The sequence below is a fragment of the Myotis myotis genome, unplaced genomic scaffold (assembly GCF_014108235.1).
Source record: "Myotis myotis isolate mMyoMyo1 unplaced genomic scaffold, mMyoMyo1.p scaffold_m19_p_6, whole genome shotgun sequence".
In the NCBI taxonomy this organism is placed as follows: Eukaryota; Metazoa; Chordata; class Mammalia; order Chiroptera; family Vespertilionidae; genus Myotis; species Myotis myotis.
The window spans coordinates 35,183,633-35,205,588 of record NW_023416368.1 but is presented as its reverse complement, the minus strand read 5'-3'; the positions used below and the strand labels follow the sequence as shown (position 1 = coordinate 35,205,588).

The 21,956-nt window shown below is 37.3% G+C and overlaps 1 protein-coding gene across 3 annotated transcripts in view; it reads right to left on the bottom strand.

Moving 5' to 3' along the window:
• Positions 1–6,431: 6,431 nt before the first annotated feature.
• The window catches only part of KIF3A (kinesin family member 3A), a 42,874-nt gene continuing 27,349 nt past the window's right edge, over positions 6,432–21,956 (bottom strand). The window contains exons 11-19 of one of the 3 annotated variants that reach the window (XM_036313703.1): positions 20,254–20,262; positions 16,388–16,544; positions 15,804–15,984; positions 15,358–15,468; positions 14,682–14,807; positions 12,925–12,978; positions 12,506–12,574; positions 11,845–11,969; positions 6,432–9,380 (exon numbers count right to left, since the gene is read on the bottom strand). In XM_036313703.1, coding sequence (XP_036169596.1) covers positions 9,332–9,380; positions 11,845–11,969; positions 12,506–12,574; positions 12,925–12,978; positions 14,682–14,807; positions 15,358–15,468; positions 15,804–15,984; positions 16,388–16,544; positions 20,254–20,262 — 881 coding nt within the window. In that variant the 3' untranslated portion in view covers positions 6,432–9,331. The remainder of the gene's footprint in view (positions 9,381–11,844; positions 11,970–12,505; positions 12,575–12,924; positions 12,979–14,681; positions 14,808–15,357; positions 15,469–15,803; positions 15,985–16,387; positions 16,545–20,253; positions 20,263–21,956) is intronic. The other 2 variants (XM_036313704.1, XM_036313705.1) reach the window with 2 other exon arrangements.

The window sequence follows — 21,956 nt, the reverse complement described above, 5'->3', positions numbered from 1 at the left end:
GACGGGGTCCATTAAGCAATACTGTCTACGGTTGATGGAATGAGAACAAGAGATTTAAGTATTTATTCAAAATTGCAAAGGTGATAGTGTGCAGCGCCAGCACGGCCAAGGATGAGCCTGAGTGAGGGCGGCTGAAAGGCTTAGAAAAGACAGACAAGAGAATGAAAGCTGGGTCTCAGTGGGACGCTGCTTCTCTGAGAGACAGCGCCAACGCCCACAGCCATGCCTTTATTTTATAGCAGATGCCACGAAGCAAAGTAAGGGCGTGATCAAGATGTTTACAACATTCTCCTGGGTTTCAGCCCTACTCAACTACATGCACCTGAACTCTATCAAGCCTACATCACTCAGGCACATGGGGCCATGTGTTTGGACCATAAGTTCAAGCTTACAACCATAGCTGTTGGCTATAATTGTGCTGGGAGGGCCCTGCCCTTTAAGCTGGCCTTGCACATGGCAATGAGAGGACTGTGCCCTCTCATCAGTCCAAGGCTTGAACCTGTCCAAAACACTGTAGCGGCTTCCCACATAATAGAAGATCTAAAAATAATCTTCTCTCTATATAAAAGCCTAAGCAACAGTTACGCCCGAATGACCGGAAAAACCTAACAACTGGTCACTATGCCGTGCACTGACCATCAGGGGGTAGACGCTCAATGCAGGAGCTGCCCTCTGGTTGTCAGTGTGCTCCCACAGGGGAAATGCTGCTCAGCGAGAAGCTGGGCTAACAGCAGCGCTACCAAGAGGTGGTGAACACGAGTGGCAAGGCACCTGGCCCCAGCTTGGGCTCCTCCCTGGCCACCTGCCACTTGCGCACTGCTGCATCCCCTGAGGAATTCCGGACTGCGAGAGGGCACAGGCCAAGCTGAGGGACACCCCGCCCGCCCTGCACAAATCCATGCACCGGGCCTCTAGTTTACTATAAAACATTTGGAACAGTAAATTAGTGAGGCAAACCCTCACTTTCCAATAAGGAAACCAACACATACTAGTATCTGAAATTGATAAATCAAAAAATAGTTGGCAAGAGTGATCATGAGTTGATTGTGGTAGCTAGAGATGGGTACATGGGGGTTAATTGTACCACCCTGCTTTTATACATGTTTGAAAGTTCTTATAAAAAGTGGGGGGGGGGGATCAATAGTGAGTGAATAAAGAGATTATTGGTATTATCATGGTAGCCAAAGAAAAACTAAATACAAAAAAGGGAAGGAGTTTGTTGGGAATGGGACTTGGGTAAGGGAGGAGGCGGATGGCTTTCTATTTTAAATCTGTGTGTGACCCTGTACACAAATGATAACATGTTTTTAAACATTAAAAAAAAACTAAAGTTAAAAAGACAGATGATCACAAACATTGGCGAAGATGTGGGAAAATCGGGGTTCTCAGGCATTGCTGGTGTGACTGGAAAATGGTACAGGCACTTTGGGAAACTGCAGCAGCTCCTCAAAAGGCTAAACTTAGTTACTACGGGACCGGCAATTCCAACCCTAGGCCTCTATCCAGGAGAATGGAGAGCACACGCCCACACACACCTCTACCCAAATGCTCACAGCAGCATTACTCATAATAACAAAAAATCAGAAACAACCCAACGGTCAATCGACGGATGAATGGACAGACAACAGGTGGTATATCCACACCACAAAATATTACCGGGCGATAATGAATGAGGTGCACGTGCTACAATGTGGGTGAACCTTGGAAACATGATGCTAAGTGGAAGAAGCCAGACACAAAAGGCCACATAGAGTACGATCCCATTTATATGAAATGTCCAGGAGAGGCAAATCCACAGAGGCAAAATGGAGAATACTGGCTGCTCATATACATCTCAATAAAGCCGTTATTTTAAAAAATTAAAGGAAGAAAATAAGTGTCAAGTCACGGAAACTTGCCTTTTGAAGACGTGTTCTCTGCAAGAATATGGATCTAAAACAGTGAATGAGCATTCTTTTCATCTTCCCTTACACGTGATAAAAATTAATACTCGTACTAAAATTATACCAACACATGTAACATCTTTTTAACTCTTTCAAAATAAGGGAACAAATCAAAAGCTTAAAGTCTCACCCTGACCACAGCCAGTTTCACCCTGCCCACATAAAATACCAGCATGCCCAGGGCAACCAGGAACTAAGTCATGGAGCCTTTAAGGCCCCACTGAAATGTGAGTTTCCCTTCTTCTTTGATTGAGGCACATTTGCATTCAATGGCTAATGTGAGCTGTAGTCTGCCACAGGATATGAGCTGTGGGCTGCAGTTTGTGTGTGAGGCCAGGGTGGTAGAGAAGGGCTGAGGGGAAGAGGTGTTCTAGATGGGCCACAGCAAGGACAGAGGCGGGCTCCAGGCAGGCCTGTCATAAGATAAGCTTCAATGGTTACGATGCAACTAACTCTCTACTTACTTCCTGACAAGTGATGCTGGGCTCTGGGTGGAAACACTCAACAATAAGCCCTTGTTTACCAAGGGAGTGAGACAACATGAATTGAGGCCACACATCAAAAGTATGAGTGAAGGAACTTTAGGATTAAGTGAAAGTTGAGATGCTTGTCATTTAAGCACATTCACTTAGGAAACTTAGCCACAGCCCATGCCTGCTTCATGTAACATGCCTCTTGCCATGGAATGGGTGACGGTGACAGCGAAGGTTGAACCCCTTCCTCCCGCTAGCAGCTACCTCCTACCTTTTACCTGTGAATATACTATATCTCTAACTGGCATTATTAGATAATAAATACCTATTGAACAAATAAGTGAAAGAAAAAAACATTTCCATTTCACTTATATGTGGAATCTAAAGAAAATAAATGAACAAAATTGAAACAGACTCATAGATACAGAGAACAAACTGAAGGGTGCCAGAGGGGAGGTGGGTGAGGGTGTGGGTGAAAAAGGTGAAGGGATTAAGAAGTACAAATTGGTAGTTACAGTCACGGAGATGGAAAGTACAGCATAGGGAATATAGTCAATAATATTGTAATAACTATGTATGTTGCCAGGTGGGTACTGGAAATATCAGGGGGATCACTTTGCAAAGTAAATGTCTGTCTCCCGCGGTTCTCAACCTGTGGGTTGCGACCCTTTCACAGGGGTCACCTAAGACCATTGGAAAACACATATATAATTACATATTGTTTTTGTGATTAATCACTATGCTAAATTATGTTCAATTTGTAACAATGAAATTGGGGCTCACCACAACATGAGGAACGGTATTAAAGGGTCACGGCATTAGGAAGGTTGAGAACCACTAAACACTATGCTGTACCCCTGAAACTAACAGAAAATAATACTGAATATAAACTGTAATTTTTAAAAAAACCATGCCACCTAATAAGAGAAAAAACAAGTTTCACTCAATCTATGGCTGACTGACGTTTACTGAGACATTCTTGGCCCAATTAGAAATGTTGGCCTCGATAAAATGCATCAGGGGCTCTCTTGCTGCTGCTATTGATGGATGTGTCCATCCGGTTAACTGGCCGTTTTCCCCCCACCTTTCCCCACATCATGTCCCTCGGCCTCTCAGGACGCCCGACCATCTAAGACTGAGGAAGCCTGCTGCAGTGTGTGCACAGCTGTCTCAGGGAACAGGGCGCCGCGGCCTCTTAGCATGCAGGGTGGGCTCCCGTTCCTACCAGCTTCCCCAGAGGTGGAGCAAGCACTTATTCTAGTCCAGTGGCTCTCAACTGTGGCTGCACATTAGAATCACCTGGGAATCTTTTTAAAATCCTGATTTCTGGGCCTCATCCTCCGGAAATTCTGTTTCTTTCTTATGGGGTGAGGCCACAACATAAGTAACAAAGAAACAGAATTTCCAGAGGATGAGGCCCAGAAATCAGGATTTTAAGAAGATTCCCAGGTGATTCTAATGTGCAGCCAAGGTTGAGAACCGCTGCTCTCGGGGCTGATTCATTGGTTCAACTTGCAGCTCATTAGGGCTCCCATTCCCAGGTGGAAACTCCTGTTCCTGTCATGCCTAGTATTTCCTGAACGGTCTCTGCCCCAAGCACTCCGACATTCTCTCTTCAGCTCTCTGAAGTGTTTATCTTCTAATGCGTCCTTCCTGGCCACTTCTTCCTAGTTCGACTTCCAGTCTCCAAGCAGTCTATCCCTTTCTTGTTTCCAATAGCCAGTGTAAGCCCAAACACAAGCATGTACTGGTGTCTTGTGTGCTGACCGCACACTGGTAACTGCTAGGCAATGTGAGTAAAGAGAAGTGAAGGTGCAGGTGTTGGTCATCGAGGTACCAGCCGAGCGCAAGAGAGCCAGCGGAGGAGGGGGAGGTTGGCTCCTCTGGCTCACAGCCAGTGCAGTCTCCAGCACACAGTGTGACATCATCTGCTCTCCCAGCGCCCCACCTAATCCTTCACCGTCTTTCCAGCAGTACTTTCTGTAAAACACAATGCGAGTGATCACTTAAAATCCCCCGTGGCTTCCCGCTGCTTACAGAAAACTCACAGCAGGAGCCTGCCTCTCCTTCCTGTTCAGGCTCCATTGTCCCACCCCTTTTGCCCAACTTACCACCGAGGCACAGGGCATCAGGATTCAGGCCTGGACTGCCTTTCTCTGCATGTTGGACTGCCTCCCACCTCTCACAGCCGTTCCCTGGAAGAACAGCCTTCTGGCCTTTTGGTCAGGCAGTGTGCTAGGCGCCGTGTTAGCTGCTAGGGAAGAATGCCACGCCTGGCAGCTCCCCCTTCACCCTCCTTTACGACAGCCCTCAACATGCGCTGTCATTCTCCATTTACGTGGCCACAGCGCAGGGTGGGTACACGGTAAATCCAGAAGACACCTGGTGACTGAGCAGCATAACTCAGGACGGAGGAGAAATCAAGGTCAGCACAGTATTTCTGTAATGACTCTGTACTTTTAGGTTGAGTTAGGCAATATCCTCTTGCTAAGATTGGTATCAACTCTGAGACACATTGTATTTACTTGTAAAGTCCCAGTTAAATTCCTTTGTACAACTGGAGAAATAAAGCCTTTGATTAAAAACTAAAATTTCCCCCACCCTCAAAACAGGGATGGGGGAGGGGAGCAGGTGTGGAAGGATGTCTGATCTGCCATATTCTTTGGTGAGGGCCCTAAACGTGTTTGGGTAAGAAAAGTGATGTTCTGATCACGTTGATAAAAGCAGCTTGAAGATCGGGTCACAGGAAGCCCAAGATAAATGCTGAGAGGAAACTGGTTCTTTTTGAAGTAGCCTCTTCATAATCATTTTCCCACACGTTTGTTCAACTTCCGAAGGAGGACTGAGTATCTGATTTGCTTTGCAAATGACACGGCTGAAGAATGCGACATTCAGATAATGTTGTAACAAATGTGTTCAGAGGGAGGGCTTGGCTGGCTGTAAGTTGTGGCTTCAGAGCCCTGTCACTGCTCCCCTAGGCACAGGCTACTGAGGTCCCTTAGGCTGATACTGGGGTTTTTGCTTTGATTTCTGGGGGTTTTCATGAGAAGATGGGATGGACAACATGTTGCTGACGCCAGGGCAGGTCTTTAATTTTATCTTCATGTTCTACACACATATTAGAGTTTTACATAAGCTAGCAGTCGGGACAAGGAAGAGAGCAAGCCCTGAAATGTCTCCTCTCCTCTGCAAAAAGCACACAAGTTCTTTGAAACTTGCCAACAAATCAGAACTTCTGGACCCCTTTGTAACGATCAGGCTCTAGCATGGTGCTTGGTAATCATTAAGTAGTTATCAAAAGAACCCATGATTAATACTAACCCAGGCAATGATATTGTTTTTGGAGATATTTTAATCTCATTAAAATTGTGAAGAGATCATGATATTGCCACCACTCAAAAATGTCTCCTTTTACCTTTTAGTGAGATACATTCTGCACACATACTTATTTACATTTCTGTTCTCAACACTAATGAAAAGAATAACAAAACTTGGATAAAAATATTTTTGGTGAAAACTAATTTTATCCATGAGAAGCACATTTAAAAATCTCTCTTCCTATTTTCTGTTAAAGACTCACACCAGCATGACAGTTTCTGGGTGTGAAATTAAATAGGTGTGTTTCTCTCTCTCCCTCTCCCTCTCTCTCTCTCTCTCTATCTCTATCTCTCTCGTTTATCTTCACCCAAGGATTTTTTTTTCATTGATTTTTAGAGAGAGTGGAAGGTAGGGGAGAGACTGAGAGAAACATCAATGTGAGAGACACACACTGATTGAATGCTTGCCACGCATGCTCTCCGACCGAGGCTGCAACCAAGGTATGTGCCCTTGACCAGAATCGAACCCGGGACCCTTTTGTCCACAGGCCGACGCGCTAACCACAGAGCTAAACTGGCTAGGGCTAAACAGGCCTCTCTTAAACACATGAAACTGAGATGCCAAGTACAAAAAACTGCCTGTTAATATCAGGATGGACATAAACACAAAATAGTTCAATAAAGAAGCAGAACGCTACTACAGGCATTATGTAAACACTTTTATTTCTTATTTAACCATGCTGCACATGTATATACAATATCAATATGTACAACTTGAACAAATACAATTTATACATAAAATACAATGGAAGTGGGGCTTTTGAAATTAATGCAACAAATTTATTGTACAATTTGTAATTTAGACCAGTATACAGTATTATAGCAATGCTACTGAAGTTATTAATGATTTAAACTAGTCAGACTACAGTGTAAGTTCAAAGGCACTAGGAAGATCTATGTTTTGTTCTAGTATTTTAAATTAAAAATAGCTAAAAAGGAAAACAAATGCATATATTAAGAAATTGGGCAGACACTGGAGTGCTTAAATGTACACCCTACCAGTTCCTTAATTCACAGCCCTGTAGGAAAGAGAGGGACATTCCTTAAGAGTCAAGGGGAAAGACATTTTAAAAAGACTATGAAGAAACAAAACCCCAAAATCATAATTTTTCTAAAAATCTTACAGATGAAGTGGCACCCCCCCCCAATCCCAAGTGACCTTAAATCTCTTGCTGCAAAAAGAAAGGTCCCCTTTTCCTAGAAAGTAGATCAAATGGATTCTATTTGTGGGGTAAACACATGGATTCAGACCTCCCTCCTTGAGTAATCTTATACTTTAATACAAGCACCTAAACAAAAATGAGGACTACGATGATATTTTAATATCCTAACTATCAGTATATATAATTACAGGGCTTATTAAAGAATATACCACAACCAATAACATTCTACCAAGGCTCCTTTTAATAAATAAATAATGCTTTTTAAAACTAAAGAGAAAAGAAAATACCCATTCAAAAACCTATTTATATGTGCCACTCATTTTAAGTCCGTCTATTTCATATAATGAGCAAGTTTGCTTATCTATATCCTTATATGAAATTAACATTGAAGTTACAAAATATTTTATTTGTGCACAAAGACACAGTAAGTGTGAAGAAACCACAGAACTGCTGCTATGATTGGAGCTAAGAGAATCGCTGTCAAGTCAGTGTCCCATGTTTTCATACGGATGAGTCAGGCCTGCCTAAATATATAATTTTGGTATTTCATAAGATGAACAACTATTGTCCATCTGGTATAATAAGTTCTAATGTAAATACTTTTAAAAAACTGCTAAGGTAGCCTATTTTTTAAAAAATTTTTAATGCTTTGACTTTTTATAGGTTTCTTTTTGTTATTATAGTGGAGTGGAATAGAAAACAATCTAACATACTGGCTTAAGTTTTCTGTGCTGTTTTAGAGCTTAATGTAAAAGCTATTCCTTTCTTATTAACTAGATAGTTAAAGGAGATAAACATGAACTTCTAAAAAGAAGAAGTATTCATCTTTTCTTTCTATTGGTAAAATTAAGATTTCCATAGAGTAATTACTAACAGTTAAATGTGCATCTACAATTGCCAAAATATTCTGCTCACACAAAGCTCTTACAAGACACGGATCTACCTCAAGTCTTCACAGTACGTAAACAGTTGCCTCACAGAGTAAAGTTATAAACGTCTATCTTACATACTACAAAGAAAACGCTACCAGTTAAATGCAATTCTTATTACCTAGAAAATATGCACCATACCCAGGGCATTCAGTACACACCTTTGTCACGTACTTTAAATTTATGGACACAGTTTTACTACCACCTCACAAGTACACCACCTTTACTCACCCCACTCTATACATGGCTTTGTAATTATAAACCATTTAACCAAGCTTCTTAAACTAACGTTAACTTAATACTAATTTATTTTAAAATTCACAAAAGATATATTAAGTGGTGTAACATAACATTAAAAAATAAAAACAAAAATTTTGTAAGCAGCCAAAAAGGAAAACACAATTCTATATGTTACAAGTTATTTTACTATAAAATAAATATTATTTTTATTTTTAGAGGAAGATGGTCTGACTGGATTTGTCAATGGAAGAAATTTAGGGAAGAATATTTCATTTAATAAACTATAAAGAAAAAACAAAATAAAGTATTTTAAAGGTAGAGGATTAAAAGCTATTTTTCTTGCTTTAGTTGTACTTTCTGGGAAATGGAGACTCAATTTTCATCACAATTTACAACTTAAAAGGAAGCATCCATTAATCACACTTCAAAATAAATTTTAAAAAATATACACATACAGCAAAGACTAGTGACCAGTATTTAGCTTAATTTCCTGCAACTGTGACTCCTTTATAATTAGGTACATACTCAATGTTTTAAGAGAACATGAAACCAGAACAAAAGTATATTTGATTTAAACTCTAAATGGCAAAAAAGGTCAAGAGAGGTACAGTTCAAACATATTTTCTACGTGTTCTTGTAAAGATTGACTGTAAATTATAAATTTTCTACAGGTCATCTAATACTTAAAATGCAATAAAGATAACACAAAAATGAGAACATATTTAAACAGGCAGGGCGGGCGTTAGGATTGAATCATTTCTTAGATACGCAGCTCAAACATTCATATATAACAGCAAAACATAGGACAATTAGAACCGCTGTCTATGTGCAAGACAGGACCTACATTTTATTCTATTTTGAACATCCAGTTATGTAAATACACAGAAGTTGAGCAAATTACTAGCAGATTTATGAATACATTTCGACAGCAACTCTCTATAGTAGGAGCTGCTCCCCCAACTTCCCTGCATAGTATAAAATGAAGAGTAATATGACTATTTGAACAATTACCAGTTGTGCAATTTCAATGTTATATTGGCATATATAGACTAAAAATTATTAGAGAAATTACTACTTCCAGTCTCACTCCATGACTTACAGCTTTCATTACTTGAAATTACACAAAAGTCTTCAGTGTTTTAATTAAATATTTTGTCCAGGCATGAGGATAGTGATATTTTTATTGAGACTTTAAGTCTGTAACATTTACTGAAGTAAAGAGTCAATTACAGTTTCAGGCTTTGCAGAACGCTTTCTGTTTGGAGAAGAGAAAAAGAAAACATGAAGACTTTCCTAAAAGACTGAAATGCAAACACTTTACATTATGTAGAAGATAAAACAAGGGGGCATAGAGTCTAGAACCAGGCCAAGGTTTGACCATGTTAAGAGATCAATTCATGCCCATTTTTTCAGGCTAGGGAAAGGTCACCAAGAATAGGTGCAAGATCATGGCACTCCACCCTCCACCCAGACAGGTGAGAAATTGAGTGGATGATAATTTCCAAAACTGGACTAGACAACACAGCCAGGCCAAGTGGCTGCATGCTTGCCAGATTGAACCTGCTGATGATCTCTTCCAGGGTAGGCTAAAGGTGCGGGTTTATTCAGAGACAACATCATCTGAGGCAATACAGTACAGATGCACATGTAGGGACTGATGTAAATGCTACATTAATGTACCATGTTTATTGCAATTTTGCTCAGCATATTGCACTATGCATTTCTAATGAGAAACATACATTGAACATTATCATGTAATATAATATCAATAAACCATTTAATGTGTATATTTGTCTGTGTTTAAGGCCATCTATTGTTTTCATAATACAGCAGGCTAATTCTGATGCACAGAGATGGTGGGTTTGGCTAATGTAATGTTGGCTCACATGTTTGTTTTGTTTTGTTCGTTTAACAAAAAGGTACATATTTTTAAATGAGTATTCTGAAAACTGTATCCAAATAACATTAAATTGTTTGTTTGCTTTAGGTCCACATCGTTCTTAAAAAGTGACTAAAAATGGAGAGATCTCATTTAAATAATTTGATTTCTGGCTTCTTCTTTGAAACAAGAGGCGTTGGAAACAATGGGCCCTCTAGTCCCAAAACTAACTAGGAGCAAGGTAGCAGCCACTCATTTCAAACAGACTACTCTCCATTTTGTCCCCTCCCCACTGCTGCCTATTTTTCACCTACACTGAAGCCAATTGTCTTACCATTTATCATCACACTTACATTGTTAGTTTTCTTACTAACTTCAGAGTTAAGAGGAAAGTATCTCTATTAAAAGTGGTAAAGTGAAAGGTCTAAAGAGATTCATGTTTCTTTGAACTGCTATGCTTCATTCATTAATGCATGGCTTCTGCTGACAGATGAAGAGTTTTTAACCCCTAGCACATAAATGCTAAAGAATGTAAAATTTGTGCACTTTTAATATGGTACTGATTCCTCCTCCTTGAGTTCAACTATCCCAAATTTATAAACGTTAGGTCATGTCTATGAGATCATGCAACAAGAAAATATTAAACCCATACAACCTCACCTTACATGTAACTCAAAAATCCAAGTGCTCAAAGCAGGGGGTATAATAAGCTTACTATTCCCTCTCATTTCAGGAGCCCCAAAGTCTCACAATCAGTTTAAATAAGCTCAACAGCACTTGATGGAGGGCAGAGGGAGAAGAATAAGCTCCAGCCTCTCACGTCCTGGTTCCCTGGGCTTATGTGGTGGCACATACAGACTACTCAACAGCCAAACCAGCCCCCAAAGGAGAAGAAAAGATGGTCAGAGAAGTTTTAATTGGTGGCTGAGGACATCAGGTGATTGGGACAATGTTTATGATAGAAAAACAAATCAGCTGAATGTAATACTTAAGAGTCTAACCAGGCAAATTAATTAGCGTCTCACTAGAAGAATTAGTGTAAGAATTAAGGAATTAAGATAGTAGATATCTTGGAAAGAACGAAATACATTAAAAATAAAATCTAGCCCTGACCAGTTTGGCTCAGTGGATAGAGCATTGGCCTGTGAACTGAAGGGTCCCAGGTTCGATTCCGGTCAAGGGCATGTACCTTGGTTGCAGGCACATTCCCAGTGGGGGGTGTGCAGGAGGCAGCTAATCGATGTTTCTAACTCTCTATCCCTCTCCCTTCCTCTCTGTAAAAAATCAATAAAAATAGATTTCAAAAAAATAAATAAATAAAAAATAAAATAAAATAAAATCTATTACTCAATACAACTAAAGACGTTGGAAGACCTTAATTCTTCAGCAAGATGTTATTTACTCAAATCATAACTAATAAGAACATTTGTGTGTGTGTCAATCCTCACCAGAGGATATTCTTTCCATTGATTTTCAGAGACTGGAAGGGGGAGGGGAGGAGGAGACAGACAAAGAGAAAGCAAAGAGAGGAGAGAGAGAGAGAAAGAGAGAGACATTGATGAGAGAGAGAGACACATCGACAGGTTGCCTCCTGCACACAGACCAACCAGGGTTGGGGATGGAACCTGAAACCGAGTATGTGCCCTTGACCAGGAATAGAGCCCGAGACCCTTCAGTGCAGGGGTGGGCACTCTAACCATTGAACAATGCAGGTCAGGGCAAGAATTGTGATATTTAAATGTATCAGCCAAAATATTTATCATCTTAACTAAATTTCCTTTAAATATATCTAATTAGCATCTCACTGCCTTGATTTCGTGGGACTCTAAGACAGTCTTACCTTCTCCCTGTCTTTGGCCTTGCTTTCCCCTTTGAAGTCCTTGGCCTCTCCAATTTCATCAGGGACTGTCGCAGGCTCTCCTCGGTGTAGGCAAGATACACGTGGGAAAGGTCCACTTCAAAGGGCTTAAGTAAAGGAAACCAGCACCAGACAAATCAGATTTGGGGGAAGATTTAAAGCCCTGAACAAACTCTAGAAAAAAGCCACAGAAGACAAGACGAAACAAGTATCTAAAGACATCTTCTTTAACTCCACTGATCTCAAATGTATTCAGCCAGGGTTGGTGAGTGAGCCCTGACACACCATAAACTCCTTAGCAGCAAAGCAGAACTGTTGCTGCTTTCCCTAAAGCTGCTATCTCCTCCTGTGGGCCCAAGACTAAGACTAGCTTTGAAAAGGACATTCTGGTTGCTAAACACATCCCCATGACCCAGAAAGGTGGTGAAAAGAGGGAGTCCAGAGAAGATTCCATGCCACTCTTTGGAGGAGGAACTCCGCCTGCCATCAAAACTGTCCTAACAACCGCCCCATCCAAGAGCCTCTACTCCCCAAAATCTACTTGTTTTAGCACATCTGACTGATTCCATGTTGATCACATAACTTAGTGACCCACAGCCCTGTAAATATTTTACACTGTAATTTTTTTTAAAAGCACTCTTACATCTTTCTCTTTTTTATCAGGAATTGGAGTTTGCTTCCTCATGTTATTTCCTGTGTAGGCAACACATTTCTTGAGGGGGGGAAAAAGAGACAGAGGAGAATTGTTTTAATTAGCCATTAATACTGTGAATTAGCAAATTATTGTGAGATCTACTGATGTTACACTCATGAAACATAATTTGAATGCTGGAACAGAAAGGGACCTGGAAGTCCTTTGGTACTATGTAGCCCTGCCCATGCCATTTCCACTGAATATTCTGTGTATTATAATATAGTTAATTAGAAAAACATCTCCACCCTACTGCAGTCTCATCTGATTCATCCTATGGACCACCTCTCCCCCCACTGGAGCCAGCAAAATTCCTAGACTACAGGTAGTACTCCACAAGGATTCCATGAAAGGATGAAGGTAATACTCACTAGCTGCCATTCTCCTATGTCTTCATTCCAATGGACATAGTTTTCAATCATTTCCTTTTAAGAGTCAAAGATAGTCTACTTTTAATATTTAATAATACTTAAAACACTGAAAAATATTCATGAAACTAAAATCTTAATAAATTATGGGGGAAATTTTGTCTCAATTATGTACTGCATGATACACTTGTTATAAATTTAAAAATATATGCTTTTAAGAAATATATGTAGATGCAATTAAACTATATAAAAATAAAAAGCAAGGAGATGAAGAACATGATTCAGAATGAAAGTTACCTTGAGTTGGAAGAGGCAAAGGGAGGGAAGAGGAAGAGGGAATCATTTGATTGGAAGTAGGTTACTATATGGTCCTAGCTTTTGTTTTGAGGTGATGAGTTCACTACAAAATAACAAATTAAATCAAAGGAGGCCTTCCAGGGCCAATAAGGAGGGTGTACCAAGAACCAAAGGTTAATTCTATACACTTGATGTTCAAAGGAAAAAATACTACGGCTTATTTTTAGACAAACTGCTTACAGCTGTATAGAGATTCAAAGTAAATTTTTAAAAAATCAATATGTTAAAGTTTACTAAAATGTACTAGAAAGATGAATATTTTGAGTAAAGAGGCTGAGCTTCTCAAATTATATTAGTATTAAGGATTAGCATCTGTCTGGAAATGGAAAATAATGACGGTTGTACAACATTATGAGTATACTTAATGTCAGTGAATTGTACTCTTAAAAATACTTAAAATGGTACATTTCATGTTATGTATATTTTACCCCCACAACCACACACAGAGAATTAGCATCCATAAGCAGGGAGAAAAAGTTCCAACAGGAGTTCTGCTTATTTTATTCATAGGATAAAGGACACTGAATGAATAAACAGCAGCTATATCTTGATTCTGACTGTGACTACATTAAGTCCTCACTTAAGGTTTTGTTCGGTTCTTAGAAGCTGTGACGTTAAGGTAAATGATGTATATAATAAAGCCAATTTTATCATAGGCTAACTGATATAAACAAGAGTTAAGTGTCTATATTTCTGGTCACAAAAACATTACCAAACTTCTAAATAAAGACCCCAAACTACTAATATTAAACACTGAAATAAATGTGATAATTATATATATATGAAAGATTAAGATCATTATTTTCCAATTGGCTCATCCAGTTCAGGGAAAAATATTCACTGGCTGTTGGAGCTTGTCCAAGCAGCTGAGAGCACGAGGTGAAAGCCAGCCCTGTTCAGGATGCCCTTCCATCACAGGGCACACCACACACACACACTCACTCAGACTGGGGCAATGTAGACATGCCATTCACTTCACGTGCACATCTTTGGGATGTGGGAGAAAACCTGAAGGCCCAGAGAAAACCCATACAAACATGAGGTAAACATGCCAACTCCATACAGACAGTGGCCCTGGCTGGGAATCAATTTTTTTATTCTTCTCATCAATGATATAACAACGATGACAGAAACAATGTTATTTAAGCACCTTCTATAAATGAATCTGGATTTCTCTAAAGGACTGAGAAGTTCTTATTTAGATACTTAGATACTCAAACAGAGTTATGTACTAAGAAAAGTTAATAGCTAAAGTGAAATGTTATGGCATTGGTTCAAGAAAATTATATCGTCAACAACTGAAATGTAAGTATTTACCACCAATTAAATGACAAATTGTATTTCCTTATTTCTTAACCCCAGCCAAGTGACCTAATATCTAGGTCAGAGAACTTTCTTCTTACCTGGTAATCCTGAGGTATAAAGTTATCAATAACAAGCATCTGAAGCCGAAGCTCCCGGCTAAGTTGTCGAATGTTCTCCAATAGACCTTCAATTTCCCTCTGATGTTCTTGTTGGAGATCAGCCATCTATGAGAAAATCAATGAAAATATTAAGGACAAACAAGATTTTAAATACAAAATAGTTCAATCTGACATAGAAACCCTGTAAGGGCTTACCCAGTTCTTTCACTAAAACAATGGACAGAATGACACTAACAATGTCTTATTTTATTGTATTTTATTCGAGAGAGAGAGAGAGAGAGAGAGAGAGAGGGAGAGAGAGAGAGAGAGAGAGAGAGAGAGAGAGAAACATCGATGTGAGAGAAACATCAACCAGTTGTCTCTTGTACGCACCCTGACAGGGAATCAAACCCACCACCTTTTGATATACAGGACGATGCTCCAACCAACTGAACCACATTGGCCAGGGCCTCACAATGTCTTTTTCACATTATTAGTTAAGGTCAGAAATTTAATTTAAGAGCTAAAATTAAAAACTGCACATCAAGGATAAATTTTTATTTCTTTAAAATTGTAAGCACACATGATTCCTTTCGGATTCTTAATCATACTTAATAAAATAATTATTTTTTTAAAATTCAGAACTACATTAGTAAGTAATTTCTAAGAGACCAACCTCTGACTTTGCAGCCATCAGCATAGTCCAAACTTTCTTTAATTTTTTGGTCTTTCCCTGTGCTTCCTCTTGCAAACTGGTATATTTTTCTTCAATATCCAAGCGTTCTTGCTATGAGAAAAATTTATAAACTTCAGAATAATTTATTCTTTAAATCACAAATTTATTTTTAAAATTTTATTGTTTAAGGTATTACAAATAGTACATATGTCTCTTCCCCCCCCCACTTACTTCCCCCCCGGCCTCCCCACCCCCACCCCGGCGCTTGCCCTCGCCTCCTCGCCCCCAGTGTCTTGCGTCTGTTGGTTGTGCATATATGCATATTTAACAAATAATATGTTTAGCAGCCATCTTCAAAGCAACCCACGGGTCTGCTGTAAAATGTTATTAAAATTATATTTAGCTTTTCTCTAGAAAAAAAATGTCAACCAGAACCAAAAAGATACCTCTTTTTCCTCCAATTCTCTTCGAAGTTGCTCTGCTCTTTTCCTCCTTTCTTCCAGTTCCATATTAGATTCTTCAAGAAGTTTCTCTTGTTCCTCAGCTTTCGCCAATAAATCAACACCACCAACAATTACCTTCTTCTCCAGTGCGGATAATTTCTCTAGCAAAGACTGATGCTCTTGTCTGTTGATTAAAATGAGAATACTCTATATTCATCAATTATCTACTATTGTACCAATATCATTTACCAAAATTTAATGAGTTTGGATGCAAAATTTCATAATAGGAATATGGTTATGCAACATCTCTATCAAATAATACCATTGGATAATTCATTACTGTATGATTTGATCTATAACTAATTCAAATTCACTTAAAATTTTTCCTCCCACAAAGAGAGGAAATAATCAAAACATGTAATTTTCAGAAATCAACATACACAATGAAACCGTCTATCCAAAAATAGCTACACTGGAGATAAAAATCAAGCTTTTAATTATTATTCAATTTTTTTCCTTATACATAAGTCCTCGGAAAAATACAATAAATTTAAAACACAAATCTACATCAATTCAGTACTACTCACTGGGCCTTAAGAAGATCCTTTTCCCGTTTCTCTAATTCAGCCCTAGCCTTGTTTCTTTCTTCTTCTTCCATGTCAAGCTTTGTTTCAAGTGCTTTTCTCTCTTCATCAATTTTTGCTTGCATTTCAACCATCTTATCAGGGGAAACTTTCTTTTTACCTGTTTGAGTCATTCAATTATCCAACAATCACTTTAGAGTCAATGTTTCAGACCAGTATACTAGTAGATTCTCTTCATTTTTAAAAAAGGTACATTCCTCAGTAATATAAGATCAAATATTAACATTTTAAGGAAATCAAATGAATAATTTATGTTCTTAGAAGAACTTTTAAACTAATTGCTAAATTCAAACTGTTTTCCAATTGTGCAATGATTAGGACAAAAGTAAGTAAAAGAGGAGCAAAACAGATGAGCAGAAAAAAAAAAGAGAAAGATTAACAGGAAAGCCAAAGCAAACAAACAAAAAAACACAGATCTGTGTGTCCCAAAATAACATATATGGTGGGAAAAGCAATATGATTATTTAGTTACTTTTTTCTGATAACCAGGTACAAAATAAAGTGGCTTCCCAAAATACTTCCCTATAATTTATTTAAATAAATAAGTAAAAGCCACATATATGTATAAAATGAACAGATAAAAATATCAGTCAGAACTTATACCAAGTAGTTTTTAGTATATATCTTCAGAGTACTTATAAAATTTTGTTTAATAAAATTACTGGAAAGTATTTTATTTCATGGTATGCTTTTAAAGGAAAAAAGTCTATACTAATTATATAATAGTTACATAATAATTAACCAGGCATTTTATAGTTGCTGAGCTGTCATGATGTCATATTTTAAATGAAAAACTAAAATAACTCATTATTATATCAAACACAGGACCCTAAATCTGTCACATTAAGTACAAATATTAACTATAAGTAGAAATATTACAAAATAATCAAGCTGGAAACACAGTTTCCAATTGATTACTTTGATTATAATTCTAGTAAGTAGAGTGCTTAATATACAAATAATAGTGTGAATAAAAGTGCTAAATTGAGTGTTATAAATATTCAATAAAAGTTTATTGAATGAGCCCTAGACTGTTTGGCTCAGTGGATAGAGTGTTGGCTCTGGGGCTGAAGGGTGCCCAGTGCGATTCGTCAAGGGAACATACCTCAGTTGTAGGCTCCACCCGGCCCTGGTTGGGGCCATGCAGGAGGCAATCAATCAACATGTCTCTCACATCGATGTTTCTCTCTCCCCCTCCCTTCCACTGCCTCTAAAAATCAATGGAAAAATATCCTCGGGTGACGATTAACAACAACAAAAGTTTATTGAAAGAATTTCAAAATCATGAGGTTGAAATGCAAAATCAAAGAGAGAAAATAAAACTAGCATATTAAGCTGCTTATGAAACTGAGTCAAAGATCTTTCATTTCTGGTAATAAATATACTTTCTTTGAAACACACTTTCCTTCAGAAAAATGATCAAACTTTTCATAGAATTGGCCTGAGGCTCTCCTGAGAGCTTTCTGTATTTTTTAACTTCTTTCCCAAGGACCACAGAAGAGTATAAACCAGAAGACTTTCTCAGTTGTTAATGTCTCCACCCAAAAGCTAACCCCTCCTCCTAAGAAGGAAAAGGAACTGAAAAATAATGATGATGGAGATAGATATTATCTGAATATATTCTTTCGGAAACCATGAGACAAAGAATCATGCATAGGCTTCAATTCTTTAGGATAAAACTATAGTAAAAAACCCAAGGGTTTAATTTAAAATATATTACCCTTCATTTCTAAATAAATATACGTCTGAAGCAAACTTAAGCCATGAAACAAATAAGTTAAATAAAAGATTAAATAAAAGCACTGATCCAAATTCATGCTCTGGTATGGTGTGATTCATTGCATTCCAAAAGTCAGGATGTAGACCTGATTCTATTGGCTTCTTTGGCACAGTCACCTGTATTGAATGTTCTGAATAACACTATTAAAAGATAATTTAGAAAAGTGATCTAATCCCTATTCCCAAAGAATTTCCTATTGATAGTACTATTTCTTAGAAATTTGAGGGGGAAAAGTGTAGGTTCAGGTATAATGTAAGTGGCATGCATAATAAATTATAGCTTCCTTTCTACCTCAGAATTTCAAATATTTAAAGAAAAAAACCCAGCAAATATGTTAAGGGGAGAAAACAACAATCCTGTATGTGTGAAGACATGGATATTAATGGTATAAAAGAAATGATCTGGTCAATATATGTACATTAATTTTTTTACGCTTCCAGGCTTCTAATTGTCAATAGTTAAAGGCATATAGTTTCCACCCTTGCCGGTTTGGCTCAGTGGAGAAGAGCATCAGCCTGCAGACTGAGGATCCCAGTATGAATCCTGTCAAGGGCACATGCCCGAGTTGCAGGCCAATCCCCAGTAGGGGGCATGCAGGAGGCAGCTGATCAATGATTCTCTCTCATCATTGATGTTTCTCTCCCCCCGCCCCCTTCCTTTCTGAAATCAATAATAATATGTTAAAAAAAACACACACACACACTAAACCACCATATAGTTTCCAAGACCATTAAGAGGCAATAGAATAAAAAGATTTTATATTTAGCCCTAACCGGTTTGGCTCAATGGATAGAGCATCGGCTTGCGGACTGAAGGGTCCCAGGTTCGATTCCAGTCAAGGGCATGTACCTTGGTTGTGGGCACATCCCCAGTAAGGGGTGTGCAGGAGGCAGCTGATCAATGTTTCTCTCTCATTGATGTTTCTAACTCTCTAACCCTCTCCCTTCCTCTCTGTAAAAAATCAATAAAATAAAGATTTTATATTTAGAAATACAAAAGCACATGCCTACTGATGAATTACTACTATAATTAAATTGCATTAGTTATTAAAAATCACTCAGGTAATATTTTCAAACTGATGTTTTAGCAACAAAGATCTTATTGTGCTCTTGTAACATTTTCACAAAAATAAGCATGTATATATAGCTAGGTTCAGTTTCAAAAATCTAGTATTTCGCAATATATTATTGCCAGAATTACTCCAATAAATCATTATATTTCTCTTCAAATAATATTTAAAGCTAAATGTAGATATGTACCAACTCTTATAACCAGGCACTTGAAAACATGAAATCACTAAAAGTCATTTTTACATTAATTTTTTAAAATTTCATTCAACAAAACCAACCAAACAAAAAAATGCTTCTAATACTGCATAACAGAATTCAGCACAAACTTTCAGATAAATATATTTTTAATTGCCCTGTGCCATGTGCTCTATCCAAAACTGTGAAGGGGGACACTGGCAAGGTACAGTTAAAGGGAAGAATCTCAGAAAAGTGTTAATTGAATTTCATTTTCACTATATGAACACCCATGGGCATAAGTAACCAAGCATCTGATTCCTCACTAAAAAAAAAAAAAAAAAATGCCTGAAATCATTTATATTTGTATTTCCAAAATTTGGCTTAATGGGTCTTAAAATTTTAGGAAAAAAGATTATGCCATCTAGTTCTGATGATACATTATTTTTGTCTCTGCTGTTAATTAGGTCTAGCACATCCTGTGTGTCTGTCACTGTCAATCTAATACTTCTGAATTGTTCTGCTAAAAAGATCTTTTGGAAATAAAAAAATGTTCCTAATATTTAAGTCAATAACAAGGGAAATAAATTTTTAAAAAATTATTTAGAAAAAAATGGAAGTTTTTTTTTTAAGCTAAAGTTGAAAGATTTTTTAAATACAAAAGGTGGATACTTACCTTGTTAAAAAATCATTAAATTTTTTTAAAAATGTAATATAGTTAAATGACAAAGTTCTTTATAGTTTAAATAATTGTACCATGGGGAGTGCAAATCAATCACACCAACCTGCTTGATCTTTCAATAAGAAGTAGTAAGCAAATCGTAGACAGGAAGCATATGCACAGAGATGAAGAGGAAAAAAAGAAAAACATTATTTCTTATGTAAAACAAAGAAAAATGTATAATAGCATTTATTTATAGTATAAGTATAGAAAAAATCAAATCACTATCAAAACTGAAAGAGCAGTTTTATGTAAAAAGTAAAGCATATTCAACACAATCAGAGATGTAATTTAAGCAAAGATAATAGGAAGATTAATTTCGTCTAATATTACAATTCAATTCAATGTCAAGAGCTCACAGACTCCCAAACTCCTGCAAATATAACAGTTCAGCACCATGTGGGTATAATAACAGTAGACATGGAATTGGGAAACTGCTAAGACCTGAGAAGTAGTCTAAAAGAGCAAAGCAGAAAATTAAGCCAATTTAAGAAGTTAAAAGCAGCAAAATTCACACTGTCCATTTTCAAAATTTCCCAATTCAATGTTCTTCCAATGTAAGGAACTGTTACAGGTGTGCCTCCCTTTAAGAAAATTCAACCCCAAATTAGATTATAGCAATTTGCAATAATGATTTAATTAACAAAAGGATTTAATGAAGAATTCTTTTAAAAAACAAGATCTCTCTCAATACATCTGATTTCCCAACTTGATTTAAGGGCAATTTTTTCAGGAAAAGAAACATACATACCAAAAACATTTATTACATAAAGTGAAGTACACCTGTAAATAACAAACTTGCATTCAATCTATTAGTGGCCCATTAAGGATAATTACAATGATTCTATAGAAGTAAATAATCAATTGATGATTCAAGCAAAGAACACCTAAATAAAAAGGCCATTCATATTTTTTAAAGGGAAAGTACATACAAGTTACACATAGCAATCATGCTGGGACAACCATCTCTGTACTTCATCAGCACACCCACATCACAAAAAAAGAACTTAATGTTATGTGCCAGGTGCACAAACCGCTTGAATTGAACAAAGTACAACTCATTTCATAATAGACTTTCATATAACTAGTCTTTAAGGATTAAGGTAAATTTTAAAACAGAAAATTAATGCCTCCCACTCAGATATTTTCTTGTATTTCAGAGTTTATAATACAAAATAATACCTCTATATGGTTTCTAAAGCAATGTCATGTATTTTATGTTATCCTCTGAAATTAACTGTTTTTGGTAAAATTTAAGAATTGTCAATAGAGAATACAATTCCTAATATTCTTGGAATTCTTTCTCTAGAAAGCTCAAGGCATAAGAACAATAATCAAATGTTTCTGCTATTGGTTTCTAAAGGTAAATATATAGATAATGCTTTAAAAGACAGTAAGCTGAAAGCTAGTACAAGAAAGCATCAATTCCCTTTTCTTCTGAAAATGAAATATAAATAATTAAGGTTTAAGAAAAAGTCTTTAGGTTTGAAATAAATCAACAGATAATGCATAAACAATTTCTTGTGGATTTGATTTCTATAATCATACATTAGAAAATTTCTTAAAATCAATCAGGTAATTTAGATATAAATGGCCATTTGATATAAAATACTAGTACTATTCAATTTATCTTCACTTGCTTCAAATTTTACTTTTTATTTATTTATTTGGGCGCTTTCACTCTTAAGCTACCCTAAGATTAAAACACCAAAGCCTAAAACCTTTATAAACAGTAAGACATGTTATAATTGGCACTGTATTTCATCC